Source organism: Leptodactylus fuscus, chromosome 1 (assembly GCF_031893055.1).
Source record: "Leptodactylus fuscus isolate aLepFus1 chromosome 1, aLepFus1.hap2, whole genome shotgun sequence".
Classification (NCBI taxonomy): domain Eukaryota; kingdom Metazoa; phylum Chordata; class Amphibia; order Anura; family Leptodactylidae; genus Leptodactylus; species Leptodactylus fuscus.
This window is the reverse complement of record NC_134265.1, coordinates 343,698,437-343,718,203: the sequence shown is the minus strand read 5'-3', so window position 1 is coordinate 343,718,203 and position 19,767 is coordinate 343,698,437. Positions and strand designations below refer to the sequence as shown.

At 41.4% G+C, this 19,767-nt stretch overlaps 1 protein-coding gene across 1 annotated transcript in view; it reads right to left on the bottom strand.

Annotated features, from left to right (window-relative positions):
- Positions 1 to 18,193, bottom strand: part of LOC142183254 (uncharacterized) — a 43,033-nt gene extending 24,840 nt beyond the window's left edge. The window contains exons 1-9 of the mRNA XM_075258316.1: positions 18,035 to 18,193; positions 17,698 to 17,823; positions 15,515 to 15,715; positions 13,754 to 13,900; positions 12,627 to 12,740; positions 10,106 to 10,189; positions 5,481 to 5,600; positions 4,414 to 4,499; positions 2,653 to 2,758 (exon numbers count right to left, since the gene is read on the bottom strand). Of these exons, the coding sequence (XP_075114417.1) occupies positions 2,653 to 2,758; positions 4,414 to 4,499; positions 5,481 to 5,600; positions 10,106 to 10,189; positions 12,627 to 12,740; positions 13,754 to 13,900; positions 15,515 to 15,715; positions 17,698 to 17,823; positions 18,035 to 18,193 (1,143 nt within the window). The remainder of the gene's footprint in view (positions 1 to 2,652; positions 2,759 to 4,413; positions 4,500 to 5,480; positions 5,601 to 10,105; positions 10,190 to 12,626; positions 12,741 to 13,753; positions 13,901 to 15,514; positions 15,716 to 17,697; positions 17,824 to 18,034) is intronic.
- Positions 18,194 to 19,767: the final 1,574 nt, after the last annotated feature.

Below are 19,767 nucleotides of genomic sequence, written 5' to 3'. Positions count from 1 at the left end.
GCGGCAGCTATATTAGGGGTAGGCTGCAAGAGAGTTCGTACCAGTTATTGTTGCGGAGCGCAGCAAAGAGCCATTCAGCAGATGTCAGAGGGATGGTGAGAGATGTCTCAAGCCAGATGGAGAAGATATGTTGGGGATTATCGGATTCGGCCGAGAGAGCACAGGATGGTCTGTCCACTTGCCTGGCCTGCTAGTCATGCCCTCCTTATTAGGTATTTTCATGTTAGGGATAAATTGTGTTCCAAACTGTGGAGGTGCCCTTCTCTTTTAACCCTTTGTGAAAATGAAAAATATAATTTTTCATTTTTCACATCCTAATGTTAAAAAAAATCTGTGAAACATCTGTGGAGGCAAAAGGCTACCATATACCTTGACATGTAAAGATTGAGAGTCTTCAGTAGTTGATATCTTTTTTTAATGGCTAACCAAAATGATGACAGATTGCAAGCTTTCGAGACTACTAGATATATTTCATTTCCACTGGCTAATACGGTACAAAGATATATTTTTCCTTATACATATATCTTGATAAATTCCAAGTCTCGCCATGTATCCATACAGCAAACAAACTTTTCTTGGAGTCACCATATTCTGACATCCGTAACTTTTACACACATGGACAAAATTGTTGGTACTTCTCGTTTAATGAAAGAAAGCCCCCACAATGGTCACAGAAATAACTTGAATCTGAAAAAAGTAATAATAACCAAACTACATGTTGACAAGTCAAAAAGCTTCTGGGAGAATGTCCTATGGACAGATGAGACAAAAATCAAACTTTTTGGCAAAGCACATCCGCTCTATGTTTATAGATGGAAAAATGAAGCATATCTTGAAAAGAACACTGTCCTTACTGTGAAACATGGAGGAGGCTCTGTTATGTTCTGTGACTGCTTTGCTGCATCTGGTATAGGGTGTCTTGAATCTGTGCAGGGTACAATGAAATCTCAAGACTATTAAGGGATTCTAGAGAGAAATGTACTGCCCAGTGTCAGAAAGCTTGGTCTCAGTCGCAGGTCATGGGTAATGTAACAGGATAATGATCCAAAACACAGCTAAAACCACCCAAGAACGGCTAAGAGGAAAACATTGGACTATTCTGAAGTGGCCTTCATAGAGCTCACAATGTACATTTTTCCCTATCAGTATGTCTTTTTTGGAATATGGGATGGAAATCCATGCAAACACGGGGAGAACATACAAACTCCTTGCAGATGGTTTTTTGCCCTTGGCAGGATTTGAACACCAGGACTCCAGCGCTGCAAGGCTGCAGTGCTAACCACTGAGCCACCGTGTGGCCCCTCATTGTGGGTTTTTCTTTCATTAGATGAGGGGGACAACAATTTTGTCCACGTGTGTATATTCCGTGTACAGGGATAAATAAGGCGTCTGTTTTTGCAGGGTCAGATATGCTTTTTTTTATACCATTTTGAGCAATGCCTATTGCTTTGATAGCTTTTTACGCAAATTTTTATGAGAGGCGAAAAACAAGTTTGTAGAAAGGTTTTTTTTTCCAGACACGGGAATATCAGATGTTTATGTTTTTACTTTATTTAAGTACTTTTATGTGTGTTCTAAGGAAAGGGATTTGAATTTTTTTTAAAAAAATTTTCAAACATTTCAAATATTTTTTTCGCTTTTCTTTTTTACTATTGTGATTTTTAGTTAAGTAATTGTAAAAATACCAGTACTTCTACTACAGGCTGCATAGTTAAGCCTTCGATAGAAGATATACAATGACAATCCTGAAAACCTTCAATAGGCTCCCGGCTTTCATTGTCAGAAATTGCCAGCCCAAGTATCACTCCCTGGCCTGGTGATCCATCCTAAAATGGTGATGCCCATGGGACACAAGGCAAATGGTGCCTTAGTCAGCTTTGACTGAAGTGTCGGGGGGGGGGGGGGGGGTTAATGCCCAAGATAAGATTTTGGGTATTACCACCTTACAGCACTGGAGTCCTAGGGTTCATTCAAACAGAGTTTTTGGGCGAGGATTTTGGTGCTGAAAATCCACGTGGAAAAAAAAATCCTTCTATTGACTTCTATGAGTTCTTTTTTCCGCTAGCAGAAAAAGGAACCCATTGAAGTCAATGCGAGGCTTTTTATCCACGTGGATTTTCAGCACCAAAATCCTCGCCCAAAAACTTAGTGTGAATGGACCCCTAAGAAAATATTTGCAAGGAATTTGTATGTTTTTCCTGTGTCTCCGGGGACTCCCATTTCCTCCCACACACGAAAGAAATTCTGATAGGGAATTTGGATTGTGCGTCATACTTGGGATAGTGTTGACAATATAACTGTAAAGAATATAATGGCAATATATACCGTAACTAAACAAAATAAAAATTAATAATGTTTAAATATCCAACATTGGCCACAATAATATGGTGGATGATGGGAAAGGGATAAAAGAATATTTTCTTGAGGCACCACAACCAAATAATTTTTATCAAAAGAAAAAAAAATGTCCTAAGGCCAGAGACAATGTTGCAATAAGGTATGCAGTCATCTTCCCAACCAGAGTGCTGTGGTCCCCTGGCTTATTTCTGATATTTAAATTGTTCAATTTCTGGTAAAAATATCTGAAAAGTAAATGTAGGCATTTGTTCTAGTAGAGATATAATTTTGAAATACCATATACATTACACTTACCTGTCTATCAAGTTCTCTTCCATAAAGTGATTCCAGACTATGAAGCAGATTATTTAAGTGACCATCATATTGACGACAGACTGTATTTTCCCGAATGGCTTTCACTCTGAAAGTAAAATATAGGGTTTCAAGTGTTTACCGCAGCAGAAAATGGATACAATTGCAACAAATCTGATGCACAGCTCTGTAAGGAGTCTGCACTGAAACTGACCCCATAGAATAGGTGGTACAGAAGAATAATAGAACAAAAGGGAGGGGGGGGCAAAAAAATTATATATATATATATATATATATATATATATATATATATATATATATATATATATATATATACAGTGACAATTGGGGGGTAGTTTAGCATCAAAGGTAGCAGTTTCCTGGACTTAACAGAGGTTTTGGTGGCACTGGGTGCCAAATAAACAGCAGATCAGGTAATACTACCCAAAATAAGTGGTTTTATTCAGATTATACAGGAACAAAAATAACAAACCTGCCTAGCCCCCACACAAGGCACTACCTCACTTCTTGAACCTTGTCTATTCTACCAAGGGCAAGATACTCTACTGAGGTTTCTTCTCACCAGCCTGGCTCGCACTGAGCTTAACCAAGTCCCTTTAGGATTCCAGTTCTCTTGGAACAGACCTCCTATCTGTCTCTAACTGGTCCAAGATCAATCTGCTCCTGCAGGTCACCAGCAGCCCCTTCCTCTCCGGTATGGGTGTGGTCAGGGTCCTTTTCAACCCTGTTTTTGCTCGCTCTACAGTGCCCTCTAGGTTCACACCATATATATATATATATAATATATATAGGACTTTAATGATTGGTTACTTATTTGATAATGTAAACTTGTTAAATTGATACAAATTTAGTTGGTAGATATGATGTTATATAATTCAGTTCACACGAGGGCAAAGATTGGCAAACATTAAGGCTGGGTTCACGCAGAGCATTTTGGACCAGAATTTGACACGGAGGCCGCCTCAGATTCTGGTTCAAAATACGGGTAGCCACGACTGGATGCCGGCCCAAATGAATGGGCCTAGTCGGGAGGAAGGTGTCTTCAGGCGGATGTCGCAAGGCAAATCCGCCTGCAGAATGAGCATGTCGCTTCTTTTTTTCTGGAGCCTCAATATCCCGATCAAAATACTCTGTGTGAACTCAGCCTTTATTCGTCGTTTCCTAAAGTTTCAAAAATACAAACTGGTGATTCCCATCCACACATTGCAGAAAAATACCCAAAACGGAATTGCTGCGATTTTCAAAACCGTCACGTTTTTTGGAAATCGCAGCATGTCAATTATACCTATGGAAACGCAGAAAGCGGAAAGTCAGCAGGGGAAAACTCTGCGGGCTTTCTGTGAAAAGCAATGTGGGGAAAAAAACTTTTTTTCTGCAGCCCGCTATGTTGGGCCTGAGCCATAAAGCTTTGAGGTAGTGCCACAAGTGCAGTAATCCAGTAAATTTAGGAAATTCAAGTGTGACCCTTTAGCTCTGGCCTATTCACAAGTATATTTTTAGGGCTCGTGCACACTGAGTTACCGCGAGCGTATTTTAGCATAATACATGTGTATAGAATACACGTGTAAAAATAACACTCCCATTGACTTCAATGACATCTTTTACACGTGTAAAAAAAACGCGCCTTTTTTGACGCGTTTTTGCACATGTATTATGCTAAAATACACTCTCCTTAGCCCTAATTCTGCTTATACTATAGGATTCTTAGAACCAAATTACACAATACAATAACACAACACTTACTCTCGATTTTGATACATTTCAAAGAGTGCTTTGGCATGGTTTGCCAATAAGTCATTAGTCTCATTTAAAGTCAGTGTTTTTTGCACCTGCATGTGTTAAAAAAAGAAAGCAAAATTAAAACCGTAACTGTAAAGACAAATGTATGATTATATATAAATTTATGTGTAATTTTCCTTTTAATTACTGTAATTTTTTTATGGAATAAAATTGGAGATTTTACATAATATACACACATGGGTAAAATTCTTGGTTCATTTAATGAAAGAAAAACCCACAATGGTCCCAGAAATAAATTGAATCACTCACGTCTCCCCTCCCAGTACCCGCCCACACTCTCCTAAGCCCCCCCTTCTCTATAATACTAGTCAGGGGAGAGGGGGCAGGGCACTCTGAAGACCGGACAGAGGACCGGACCGGACCAAGAAGATCAGGGAGCTGCAGGTAAGTGGACACCGGTAGGGGGGAGGGGGTTAATCACTACACAATGTAGGGTCCAAAAATTTAAACAATTTTTGGGCTACATGCTGTGTAGTGAATAGGATCATCTTTAAAATCCCAGCTCTGCTTCATCTTCAATGTATTAGTGTCCGATGTCTGATGCTACACACTCAGCTCTACTGCATCAGACTGCTACATCGGACACTGCTACATCGCAGATGAAGCAGGGCTGGGCGTGCGCTCTGCTTGGCTGCATCTCTGGAGTAGTTGAGCTGAGCGCACGGCCCGATGTAGCAGAGCTGGCAGATGTAGCAGAGTTGGCCGATGTAGCAGTCCGATGCAACAGAGCTGAATGTGTAGGTTGAATGAGTGGCAAAAAAATACTGCCTGGCCCACATGGAATTTGATACAAAATATTAGGAAATTTATTGGCGGATTCAACAGTGGATTTGGTAAAGTAGAAAAATTCTGCCCCTGAATTCCTGAAGCAGAATAGATCAGCTTCTACAATCTGACCATAACCTAATTATTCCAGACATTTCAGTTACAATAGGGTAAAGTTATTTGCAGAGACAGTAGCTTTACTGCATCATTGATTGACGTGTAAGTATTGATAGAGAATAACTTACTCGCTTAAAGTCCGTTTTCCTCGAGGAAGAAATAAATTCATCAAGATGAGAAATCAGTTTATGTATTCCAGTGAATTTCAGAAAACAATCATGTTCATGAATGACTTCATGTGGTGCCCCCTGGGGAAAAAATGGCAGTTTGTAATTTATGAGAATGAAATAATTGTAGCTTTATTAGCATGACCTTAAATTGACTCTATGGCCTCCCACAAGTATATTCCACCGTCACCACCGCATCACAGAGTATATTACAGTGGGAAGATCAAGTATGACTGCACAGAGTGGCACAGAGAAGAGATGATAGGGGTGCTGCCAGAGCTGAAGGCCCACCCCCAGTGCACCGACTGCCTTATTTGCATAAGATTTCTAAATCTACAAAAGTGATATAAATAACAAAGGTTTGATGGATCACTGTTATGTTCTCTGTAACATAATTGTGACAGTTAAATGGGTTGTCCAGGCTAGAATTTTATTTTATAATTAGGCCTGTGGAGGTGAACAAAATAAATCAAAATCATACTGACCTGTCCCCAGTGCTCTGATGCCTCCCAGTGCGGTCCAATTCTCCCAGCAGGATTACCCACTGCAATGAATGGACTCAGCAAAGGACATGGAACTGTGATTTCCCCGGGTCCGTTCTTCAGGCCATGAATTGGCTTCAGTCATCTGACCGCTGAGGCCAAGCAGTGACTTCAAGGTAAGGGAATTGGGGACATCACAGCTGCAAGGAGTTCCACTGCAAGAAGACAGCGGAGCGACAGGACCGGACCTTGCTGGGAGGACATCGGTGCACTGGGGCCAAAAGAGTAAGTTTCATATATATATATATATATATATATATATATACAGTATATATATATATATATATATATATATATCAATCTATCTATCTATATATGTATACATCACCTCTCCTGTCCTAATTAAAAAATGTAATTTAAGCCTGGAAAGCCTCTTTAACCACTTCAGTACCGGGCCAATTTGTGGTCCAGGACCAGACACATTTTAGGTTTATTTTGTATGTGCGGTTTTGAGGTCTGTAACATTTTTCTCGTATGTCTCAGTCAACTAATTTTTGCGTCTTTTTTCGGGGACACGGGGCTCTATTTTTATCATGTTTTTATTTTCAAATGTGTTTTATTTATTTTTTATATCTGGGAAAATATAAACAAAATAGGAGGGAAATTTTGTCTGGTTTTCAGTTTATTATCTTTTTTTTTATTTAATAACACAAAGTGTCACTGAAAAACTTTATAATATAGTTTTTCCTCTCCGTTACGGTAATTTTTATTTTGTATGGTGTTGTCGGGGGTGGGGCTATAACCTTTAATAACGGTGTTTTATTAGCGTATTATTTATTTATTTTTTATTATTATTTTATTTACATTTTTTAAAAACTTTTTTATTATATTTTTATTTTATATTTTTTCCAGATTGTGTCCCCATAAGGTGATAAGAGACCTTTGGGGACATCTGATCACTTATTTTTTTGTACTTGAGGCTGATTTCTCCTATAACTGAGGCTGCTACATTTAACCCCAGTTGCAGGAGAAATACAGCCTGCACACTGTATACACAGCTTACTGAGCTGATCTGAGTCCTGTAGGACCCAGCAACTCTGGTAAGACTCTGCTCCCGGTGGATCACGTGTCCGCCGGGTCAGAGGGCAGCTGAATTATGGCTGCGTCCATAGCCGTGTATACAGCACTCATTGAGCACTGTATTATACACAGCGATCGAGATAGCAGGGGAGGTAATAAATCTTCCCTGCCATCTCTGTGGGAGCTCTGGCTGAAGTTACAGCCAGCTCCCAGCTTCAGTAGTTGCACGATCTCCGTGCAGCTGCTGTGTTCTGACTGGACGTACAGGTACGTCCTGTCAGAACTAGGCAACCACTTCCAGGACGTATATAGTCTATGGGCGGTCCGGAAGTGGTTTAATATACTTGGAGGACGTTGGTAAACTCTCTTTTAAAGGAAGTCTGTGAGGTGATTTATAGCTACAGGGCAGGGAACTAAAATACATGTGCAGACATACCTTTGAGGCTGCAGACAGACATAGCAGTGTAGAGAAAAATATTCTTTATCTTTTATAAAAATTAGGTCATAAGTGCCTCAAGGGCATTCCAAGCGCTGCTAAGTGTAGGTCTCCTGAGTAAACCCAAAGAACTTGCAGAATAGTGAAGTTGTCGATCAAGACAAAGGAGATATTTGGCAAGGTGTGGCCATGACAGGTAGGGTAATAAAACTAAGGTTATAAGGGTGATGAGTTGGGAGGTCGTGGTTTGTAGTAATCTGAAAAAAAAAGTCCTGATTCTACAATGTCTCTTCAAGAATGACAGAGAATAATTTTGGAAATTAAGTTAAAATTTAGATCACTGACAAACATCATAGTAAATTGCCCCCAAAGAGTCACTTAAATGTATATACTTAAACTGAGCCAATTCTCTTTAATATCATGTGGGTGGGATAGAAAGTTAATTGTCAGTGTTTGCCAATGATACAAATGGTATAGAATACTTAAAACTGAAGTTAATAGGAAAATATTACAGGATGACCATGATAAGCTAACAATATGGCCAAGAACATGGGAGAAGGATTTTACTGTTGTTAAATGCAAAATGATTCTCTTTAGGTCTCAGTTTTGGTATTACTGCATTTACTGAGCAAGACAATCACTTGGCTGTTCTTATTACAAGAAAGCTGAGTAGGAGTAGTCAGTGTTAAAGGGGTATTCCCATGTCCCTTGCTCACCAGTCTTCACTGCTACAAAGACTTCTTTCTTCCTGGTTTTCGACATCAATTGGTGGGCGGGGTTTCATATGCAAAGCCATACTGTCCGACTACCTCCAGTTTAGCTCTGCCCCTAAATTAGTGTGTAGCTCCGCCCACCACAGCGTGATTCTATGGGACGACTGAAAGGCCTGTGATGTCATTAAAGGTCCTATAACACTTGGATTTAGCTTGTTCTATATAGAGTCGGCTAAATCCTAGTGGGCTAAGGGAGCAGGTCCTTCTATCCACTAGCTTTCAGCCTGCTCTATATAAGAAAGCTCAATCCTAGTGAGCAGAGGGACAATGTCCTTTAGCCCACTAGGATTTAGACTGTTTTATATAAGAAAGCAGCACTCATTTCCCCCCTCCTTTATCTGAGAGCAGGAAGCTAGGTCACGTGTGGTGCAGACATAGGAACAGCTACAGACACAGGCTCGCTCCCATGCACTTAGCCCCTCCACCCTGAGAGCAGGAAGCTAGGTCACATGTGTGGTGCAGACACAGGAACAGCTACAGACACAAGCTCGCTCCCATGCACTTAGCCCCTCCACCCTGAGAGCAGGAAGCTAGGTCACATGTGTGGTGCAGACACAGGAACAGCTACAGACACAAGCTCGCTCCCGTGCACTTAGCCCCCCCTCCCTCCCCCCCTGAGAACAGGCAGCTAAGCCACTTAACATTTGAGCAGATAATCCCAAGGGCCATAGAAACACTGTGTCAACAATGAAGTGAATAAATTAAGATAGTGGAAAAACAAAGCAGTTTTGCTGAAACAGAGTATTTAGGAAAAGTATTAAATCCACATTAGCAAGCAGTATAGATAGGATTCTTGTTATGGGAGAACCCCTTTAGCATCAGCTGCAAATGTTAGATTTCTATTGTCAGTAGTTGTTACAATGATGGGTCATTGGTGTTATCTTCTATTGTAACTCTGTTTATGATGTCAATGAGGTGACTGCAGAAAAGAAAAACCCCTACTAGGCTTCACAACTGCCCTGAGTCCCCTATGTGAATGGATGGGTGGTGTGTACAGGTGTGGCTTATGCTCTAGGTTTCTAGAAGGCAGGCAGAGTTTAGTGGTTTGACCCCAGGCTTCAGCCCGTGAGTTACAGGCAAGCGCTGGCTTAGGATCTGTAATAGCATTTGATGATTGCCAATAACAACTGTGACCAGGGTAGCCATCATCTTAGGCATTTACCAACTCTGCCATCTCCACACTGCTGTGTCACGGGCCATTGTAACTACATTCTCATTGGGCACTAGGGATACTTTCATCTGACTACTGGGACCCCTAGCAAACAGGCACTTTTCCCTATACTGTGGTAGGGAATAAGTCTCTATACTGGGAAAAACCCCTTGAACTCCGTTTTTACAGAAAACTTTGATAAAAGTAAGGATGACCAAATGTTAGTATGGTCCATGTTAGATGGTTACTAATTATTATATAATTTAGAGAGGAATTTCCATTTGTGTAATTCATAAAGATAGATAGATAGATAAAAGATAGATAGATAGATAGATAGATAGATAGATAGATAGATAGATAGATAGGAGATTAGATAGGAGATAGATAGATAGATAGATAGGAGATAGATAGATAGATAGATAGATAGATAGATAGATAGATAGATAGGAGATAGATAGATAGATAGATAGATAGATAGATAGATAGATAGGAGATAGATAGATAGATAGATAGATAGATAGATAGATAGATAGATAGGGAAAGTCTGATCTGACGAAAAATTACAATTGTGGCATTGTCAAAAACAAAAAAGTAAATTTGTCATTTAGTATATACTGTCATTTCTACTGAATGGAAATTAAAAAAAAAAATTCAAATTTCTTTACCTCTTGAGCATGGATGGATGTATGTAGAACTGGCAGTATATAAGAAGTAAATATTGCAGAGTCCATGTTTTGTGGCAGCGATTTCTAGAGGAAGCACAACATTTTGTAAAATTAGTTCTGGAACATCAGAAGCAACACAGTGAAAACCCAAGCAGAGCAGCTTTAAAAACAACCTCCCATGATAAAACAACTTTCCATAAATAGTACAAATGAATATAACAAAAAACAGAAACATATGTTATTTAAGAAAAATGCCTCTTTCTCCATTTATCAAGCAGCTTTCCTCCTCCCTCCAATTTCTTAAAAGGATATTCCCATCTTACACATTTATAGCATATCCACAGGATAAACAGTATAATATTCTCCACAGAAGCCCCCACACAGTATAATATGTTCCATATTGGACCCACACAGTATAATATGCTCCACTGTGGCCCCCATACAGTATAATATGCTCCACTGTGGCCCCCATACAGTATAATATGCTCTCCTCAGACCCCAGAGTATTGGTACAGGCCTAGGGGAGGTGATTAAAAATAACAAACACATACTCACCTTGCCTCACCTCCCTCTCTGTCCAGCTCTCTTCTACAGTCTTCTTCTGCCTGCGCATGTGCTGACGTCATTATGCCAGTGTGAACCACTTGACCGCCAGAAGATCCCCAAAAAGGATGGTGGGGATCATCAGAAGCCCAGGAGAGATATGTATAAGTATTTCCTACTTTTAATCATCTCACCTGGGCAGACTTCTATTGGCCCAGTTGCATGTACAGACATCACATAACGCCTTTCCATTGAGAAAATATATAGTGGTTGGGGAACCAGGCTTTCCCCAACCACAATCAAGGTGGTCCGGGGCCCTGGCTATCTCAATTCCCCTCTGTATCCAGTTGCAACCCTGAAACCACGATCGTTACACCCGATTCTTAATTTGTCATTGACAGAGCTGTAGGAAGAGCTTGTTTTTTGTGTCAAATCTTGCAAGATTCCATTTTTTCATGGGAATGGTCAGCTACTTTGTCAAACCCATACCAAGGAATGAAACAATTCTATATACTGTATACCATTGTCAATATTTATGACTCCAATACCAGAGACGCCCATTTGCTTCATTGTACAATGAAACAAGGAAATTTCATAATCTGTGATTTTAACAACAACATTGAGGATAGTGTCCATGACACTACTATCCCTAGAGAACAATCGTCTCATACAATCTCCTACTTTATTTAGAGAGACAAATTGTTTGAAGATTGGTAGGGATAACATGGTTCCGAGAGAGACTTCAACTTTTTTTTCCATAGTCAATTGTAAATACTCACATATTAACGTATTTTTGCTGAACGGAATATGATATTTCAAGCCAAATCCCCGACTATTGAATGAATCAAGTGGTTGGACCATGCAGCCATCACTCTAGAGCAGGGGTGCCCAACCTTTAGTTGACTATGACCTGAAAGTCAGTACTATAGGAAGGAAACCAATCACTGACTTGTAGATAATGTATCCTCTTAGCTCAAACTAGATTCACTGACTCCAAAAAGCTAGAAGGTTCAAATACTGTATAAAACAGTACCTCCGCGCCGCCGTTCAGTATATAAACCGGTTTTTTGTCTGTATGCAAATGAGTTCTCTCAGAGCACTGGGGGCGGGCCACAGTACTCAAACAGCAATGGGGGCGTCCCCAATGCTGCGAGAGAACTCTCCAGCGCCGCCTCCATCTTCTTCAGGCATGGGTCTGCTTCGCGTCTTCTTCTGGCGCTTCAAACTTCTAGGCCTCAGGCCTAGGGCAAAGCCGTCTGCGCATGCCCACTAGCATCAAGCAAATGGCCGCTTACACAGTATTGTAAGCGTTCATTTTCTTGTGGCCGCCGGCATGCGCAGTCTGCTCTGCTTGAGGCCTAGAAGTTTGAAGCCACAGCCAGAAGAAGACGCAAAGAACATGCGTTCCTGAAGAAGATGGAGGCGGTGCTGGAGAGTTCTCTCACAGCATTGGGGACACCCCCAGTGCTGTTTGAGTACTGAGGACCACCCCCAGTACTGCGAGAGAAATCATTTGCATACTGTCGAAAACAGGATTATATACCAAACGGTGGCGCTGAGAAAACATCTAAAGGTAGGAGAGTAGCCTTTCATAAGGCTATTCCTACGTGTTAGGCAGAAAAAAAAAATTGTTTTAATGATAGAATCCCTCTAATGTTGCTGGATCAATGAAACTCTTCCTATGTAGTAGTGTTAACCTGACTTTCTACAGTCATTTTTTCATTGACTTTTCACTGGTGTTTGTGGTCTTCTGAGATTAGAGATATGCTTCTGGTTCTCTATTATAAAGTATAACCATGTTGTTGCCGTACTCATTTGTATAATGTTGATGTTCACTCGTATCTACTTTTATTTATACCATTTAACAAAACTTAATAAAGATCACTAAAACAGAGAAAGCTATTTTTCATAGATTTGTAAATTTTTGCAGAAAAGGGCAATGCTTAGTGATATAAATTTGATATGTAACACGTCTTACCATTCCAATCAATTTACATAACTCTTTCAACTCAGCTGATCTTTTCTTCTTCTCTGTATTCTCCAAGATTCCGATTTTCTCTCTCTCTCCATTTCTAAATTGAAATTGTAAATCCTTGGAAAAACGATATCGTAATATAAATGTCCAAGTTGCAAGGTGAAGTAAATTCAGTTTCTTAGCTGCTTTGTTAGTCTTACAAGATTTATTACATTGGAACATAGGCATGGTCTGCCTGCTGGAATCTTTTGCAATCGGCTGATGTTTTTCATTAAAGGGGCTCTATCATTGGAAAACTTCATTTTTAGCTAAGCACATACCTGTAAAGCCTTTAGAAAGGCTATTCCACACATGCTGTACCTTTTGTATGTCAATTGCCTCAGTAGTTTTTGAATAAGTCTGTTTTTATTCATATGCTAATTAGCCTCCGGAAGTGTCTGTGTGCACCCTCTGCTATTCTCTGGGGCTCCCCATTGCAGAAACACGGCTTTTTTTGTTGCAGATTTATTTATTTATTTGATTCAAAGCCAGGAGCTTCCTATATATTTCCTATTGTAGCCATTCTTGGCTTTGGCTCAAAAAACCACAAATGTTTAACAAAAAAACAACATGGTGCCTTAACCTTAGGGTAAGTTCACACAGAGTTTTTTGGTCAGGATTTTGAGGCCGTATTCAGGTTCCGGTCCAAAATACCCCGTGTGAACCCGGCTTTAGAGTTACTGTTTCACCTGCACAAATCTGCTTTAACTATCCTGCTCAGCATCAAGTAAAGCTTTGTTCACACCTGCACTCCTCCTGGGGATTCCGTTCCCATTCCTCTTGAAAAATGCAGAGAGGAAAAAGCTGCAAGGTTTTGAAGGTAACCAGTTTTTAAGAAGATTTAAGTGGACCCCCCTGAAGAGAAACCGAATGCAAGTAACACTAAGGGTGCATTCACACGGAGTAAACGCAGCGCGCAATGCGCCGTGTTTACGGGACGTTTGCGCCGCGTTTTTGACGGTGCATGTTTGCGTTCGCGTTAACGCTGCACCCTTAGTTTAAAACTTCATCTGAAACTTATGCAACAAATAAACTTCTTGAATTATCTTTACTGTCCATGAGAGATTTCTCAGTGGTTTATAGTTAGTTACCTTCTCTGGATATGCAAGAAACATTAAAGGGAAACTTTCAGGAAATTTCTTCCATTTCTTTAGGAAATCACTGTTGACCAGAATATCTTTGACTTCCTTTTCACCAATGTTGAAGGCAAAATCACTCAATACAAATACACCATCAACCTGGAAACAAAGAGTCATTTTCATTTCAAATGGAAATTGCAATGTAAAAAAACAGTGACAATGCCCAAATACATAGAAATGTATGTCCATGGTACACGCAGCAATTTTTTTGCAGTGTGGCAATTACTCAGCAGCAGATACGAGTGCCATAACTGTATTACACAGCAGAGATTTGTCAGTAATGCCCAAAATGAGAGTTCTCTCTGATAGCCCCTCTGCCTTTGCCCCGGTATAGCTGACGTGATAAAACCATATGAGCCGTCCAGTTTATTTGGCAGCCGGGAGCCTTGTGAAGGCTTCCATGCCTGTTAAAGTAATATAGCAACTGTTAATTCACAAGTGTCAGTAGTTATACAAGAATTCTAAATTGCTGATTGGTGTGGGTAAGACCCCCATGGCTCCTAAGAACAGGGGTGGATAGGGGATAAATAGTTGAAAGATCACTCTTACTTATTCATTTCAGGAGGGGGGGAGGGGATAATGTTATATACACTCCAGACACTGTATTGTTTGCACAATGTAGGTTGTAATCACATTCTGGTGAAGTTGTTCCAGGGAGAGAAGGTTGTCCAACCAGAAGGTCCACGGGGAGTGCAGCAGGATGCTCTTGCAACAGCTCCAGGTGATGGTTCAAGTGCAGCTGCTTGTCGCTCTCTGCCTTCAGCTCCCGCCGGCACGGACCCATGGAGAGTGCCATCTTCCTGTGGACCCCGGCAACATCGTCCCTTAACTGCACAGAGTCAGCAGTTTTGGCGGCATGGTCCAGACCCACGCGGAGCACCATCTTCCTGTGGACCCCGCCAGCATTGTCACTTAACTGCGCAGAGTCAGCAGTTTTGGCGGCAAGGTCCACGGGGAGTGCAGCAGGATGCCCTCACTGTCCGGCTCCTGCGGCAGCTCCAGGCTGGTGATGGTTCAGGTGCAGCTGCTCCTCGCTCTCTGCCTTCAGCTGCCGCCAGTCCAGACCTGCGGGGAGCACCATCTTCCTGTGGACTCGACACCGAAACTGCTGACTCTCTGCGCAGTTAGTGACGATGCTGGCGCTCCCCGCAGGTCCGGACCGGCGGCAGCTGAAGGCTGAGAGCGAGGAGCAGCTGCACCTGAACCATCACCAGCCTGGAGCTGCCGCAGGAGCCGGACAGTGAAGGCATCCTGCTGCACTCCCCGTGGACCTTCTGGCTGGACAACTGCAGTAGAATGTGAGTGCAACCTACACCGTGCAAACAATACAGTGTCTGGAGTGTATATAACAATATCCCCCCTGCACTTGACTTGAGTATAAGACGAGGGGGACTTTTTCAGCACAAAAACTGTTATAGTCGAGTATATACGGTATTTGAGTCGAATCCTCCTTATAAAAAAATTGGTTTGCTCATCTCTTACAGTAACAAGAGTTCAGATTTAATTTCTAAAAGTACACTAAGATACAGAAAACGGGAAATTGCTTGGACAAATTTGTAGTGAAACGGTTTCAATCTAGCAGGCCCATTGAGATTGCCAGATATTATATACAAAAAATGATATATACAATGTAATAATACAATGTTTCCTCCTACTTGTACACTACCTACATTTTGCACTACCTGTAATTTACCCTTACCCTTTCCAACTTACCATGTTGAGAGCCTTATTGATAAAATCCAAAGCAAGAGGGTCTGAATCATCTGTTCCTGGCATCTCCAGTATTTCTTTCCCGCCATACAGAAATTTGCTTGGTACATACACTACAATTTTTTTTACTGCAGCAACTTTGTATTTCCAGTTGCCCTTTTTACTGTCTGAATTCTGAGGACTTGTTAAATCTTTCAAAATAGCCTGTAATACAGAAGAGTAAAACCTCAGATAATTCTGATGTCAGTTCACTGGGTATACGAATGTGACAAATGTAGCAACTACCATAGATTTAAGTTCAAGACGTAATGGGGGAGTTTACTAAGGTAACCTCTTAGGCTGAAGTGCCACGTTGTGAAAATACTGCATTTTACAATAACTGCAAAAGTGAATGGGATTCTGGCATGTCAATTATGTCAAATATATCTGTGGATGTGTTGGCATTTTCCAAATAGTATAATAAGGGCAGATGAAAACTCTGTGAAAATGCAAGGAAAAAACTGTTTCACTACATGGGGCCTTAGCCTTAGACACATTTATGACTTGCATGGCATTTTATGGGCATAGCATACTGGAAAGTGGTAGCAAAAGGGAGATTGTGGGTCCATTGTATAAAATGACTGGAATGTTGTCATGCCATCAGTAATAAATCAAATTGCTCTATATCTTAAAGTAAGCAATTCCAGTACACATACCTCCTAAACATCCCGATTTCCAGGGGACACTTACGATTTCGGTGTCCTGTCCCGCGGTCCCGGTCGGCGGGAGGTATGTGCCGATTTCAATACACAGGCAAAGAGGTATGTCCCGATGAGCTAAATACATTTGGCAAAGAGGACCTTTCATGGTCGGGGCACAGGCAGTTCTATATACTGCTGGAAAGCCGACAGTGCGCTGAATTCAGCGCACTGTCGGCTTTCCCGATCTGTGCCTTGGTTAAAGAGCTAGCGGTCCCGGTACCGTAGCGCTTTACAGTCAGAAGGGCGTTTCTGTCTGTAAGGAACGTCTTTCTCCACAGCAGCGCCTATCGCGCTGTACAGTGTGAGCAGGGAGGAACACCCCCTCCCCTCCTGATAATACTCGTCTATGGACGAGCACTGTGAGCAGAGGAAGGGCGTTCCTCCCCGCTCACACTGTACAGTGCGATAGGCGCTGCTGTGGAGAAGGACGTACCTGACTAACTGTCAGTGACGCCCTTCTAACTGTAAAGAGCTACGGTACCGCACCGCTAGCTCTTTACCCGGGGCACAGATCGGGAAAGTCGACTTTCCAGCAGCATATAGAACTGCCTGTGCCCGACCTTGAAAGGTCCTCTTCAAAGCAGGAGCTGTCACAGCTCAGCTCCTGCTTTAACGCTGCGCTCCGGCATTTGTAGCCACGATGTGATGATGTCACATCGCGCCTACAACTATGTGTATGAAGGAGCGAGCAGCGGGGGAGCGATGGAAGGTGAGTGTTTGTGTTAAACATTAAGGTGGAACATAATGTAGGGGGCCCATGAAACTGGGGGCAGATGAAGGGTGGGAGAACGGCATGACACTGAAGCAGATGAAGGGGGGGGAGAATGGCATGACACAGGCGCAGATGAAGGGGGGGAGAACCACATGATACTGGGGCATATGAAGGGGGGAGAACAGCATGACACTTGGGCAGATGAAGGGGGGAGAACAGCATGACACTGGGGCAGAGACAGGGGACATGAAGCTGTGGGCAGATGAAGGGGGGGAGAACGGCATGAAACTGGGCAGAGACGGAGGGACATGAAATTGGGGGGATATGAAACTGGGGACAGAGATGGAGGGGGGACATGAAACTGGGGACAGAGATGGAGGGGGGGACATGAAACTAAGGGCAGATGAAGGGTGTATATGAAACTGGGAGAGAGATGGAGGGGGACATATAATTTACGGGTGACTGTAGGAGTATTATACTGTGTGGGGGCACATGAAAAATGAATGATAATGGGTGGAGTCAACATAAAAGTGGGTGGGGCTTAATTTGCCACAGCACGCTGCGCTCGCTGCACATTTTGTCCCTCTTTATGCTCTTCAAAAGTTGGGAAGTATGAGTACATGTTATACATTAGAGAATTAGCACAGCTCTTTAATATGATTTAACGTATAAAGTGATTAGAAGCTTCTGTACTGCCATATTTTAGAATACTTAAAGAAAACTAATTTGATTACTTTAATAGCAAGACGATCCTCAGTTGAATTTCTCCCAGATCCGAAATATAACTCCGTTCTCCCTGCAAACTGCTCTACTTCCTGGCACAGTTCAATATCACTGTATTTCTTAAAATGTTGAAGAACCTTCAAAAAAGTAAAATTAAATTAATAACATATACTAAAAGTACATTGTGCATAGCTTTAAATCAGACAAGTGTACAATATACTAAAAATAAATCCTTTTTTTCCTTAAAATTTGTATAACAATTGGACTAGATTTTAAATTTTAACTGAAAAAAAATACACAACATGTTCTGTTATACATGTATATACATAAATATATAATGGAACTCACATTGTACTTTTGTACCCATCTGGAAGCTGCATCTGCTTTCTTTGCAATTTCACCAGTAAAGTCCCACCATTTGTTTAACTGCAACTGATGTCTCCTACTGATAAGGTCAAAGCCGTGTTTATGACTAAATGACCAATAACCCTGGGTAACTGTCCTCATCCTAATTAATTAGGCTGAGTGCCAGCAGTAAGGAAATGACACCAGGCACACAATGTTGGTATTAGTTCCTCTCTCAGAGGAAGAGAAAGTACTGACAAACTTCTATTTAAGACAATGGGCGTTAAATAGTAGCACAGAAAGGAAGAAAGGTAACAACACTGTAAGTTTTCCTATTCATTCCTGATTGGTATGATACATCTCAATCTAACAGAAAAAGTTTAAGGAGTTCCATATATAGCCAGCTACTCCCGGTCCTGCGTGGTAACCTTGGGGCGCTGTTGGGTTACAACAACTACTAGACTACTACCTTGCTCAGTGACAACAACCAGGCCTTGCTGTGCAGCACTGCTTTGGCACTGTAGTTCTCAAGGTCTCTGTCTCTAGCTCATATCCTTGTTCTCATGGAGGCTACTTGCCAGGCTTCATTGCGTTGATTTGCCCATACTCACAGTCACTTGCTTTTGCTATTTGCTCACAGGCATGCTTTAAGAAAATACATTTTTTCAAAGTGGCATACACACAATTTTACCAAGAAGGAGTAATATAAAGTTCACCCAACTACAAGAATGAAGAATATTACACATATGTGTTAAAAATATGCAAATCTATTCTCCGGGATGTAATTAGAAGAACAGTGCACTCTGTGTGCCGCCCTCTAGAGGGCAGCATCCTTAACATCATGCATGACTCAGTTAAAAAGTCTACTATCATGATGCAGATTTAATTGCCAAATTAGTATTTCTATTCCAAAAGGAACAGATTCCCAGCTATGGACAGCGCTGTTTCGGTCTATTGGGCCTCCTCAGCATAGCGCAGGGATACTGATTTGGCAGAGTGAGAGACTATAGACCAGGGTCAGGGGATAATCATACACATTAGGGAGAGTGTGTGCCAACATAGGCAGTACGGAGACTTACAAGTCATTCCTGCTCTGCTAGGGATTCTGGGTAAAAAATATGCAAATCTATTCTCTAGGATGTAATTAGGAGAACAGTGCACTCTGTATGCTGCCTTCTAGGGAGAGCCCCCTTAACATCATGCATGACTCAGTTAAAAAGTCTATTTAATCATGATGTGGATTTAATTGCCAAATTAGTATTTCTATTCCATAAGGAACAGATTCTCAGCTATGGACAGCGCTGTTTCGGCCTATTGGGCCTCCTCAACATAGCGCAGGGATACTGATTTGGCAGAGTGAGAGACTATAGACCAGGGTCAGGGGATAAAACTAACATATGTGTTAGTAAGCGATATGCACTTTGCCCCTATTTTTTAAAATTGCTCAATTGCCCCTATTAATGGGCTTTTTTCACTGCGCATTTCCTGGAGTAAGTCATAAGAATAGAGTGAAAAGGGTATCTACCTTGGCCATACCTTCTTTAATTCAACAAAAAGAAAAAGTGGCAAGAGAAGCCTAACATTTGAAAAAAAAAAGACATAAATGTGTCATAAGTAAAGTGCAGAGCTCAAGTAACTTAACAAATGTGTCCCAATGGGAAGACAGTACAAGACACAGGAACTTAACATACAAAGCAGGATTAAGGATAAAAGGACACAGAGCAGAATTCTACGCT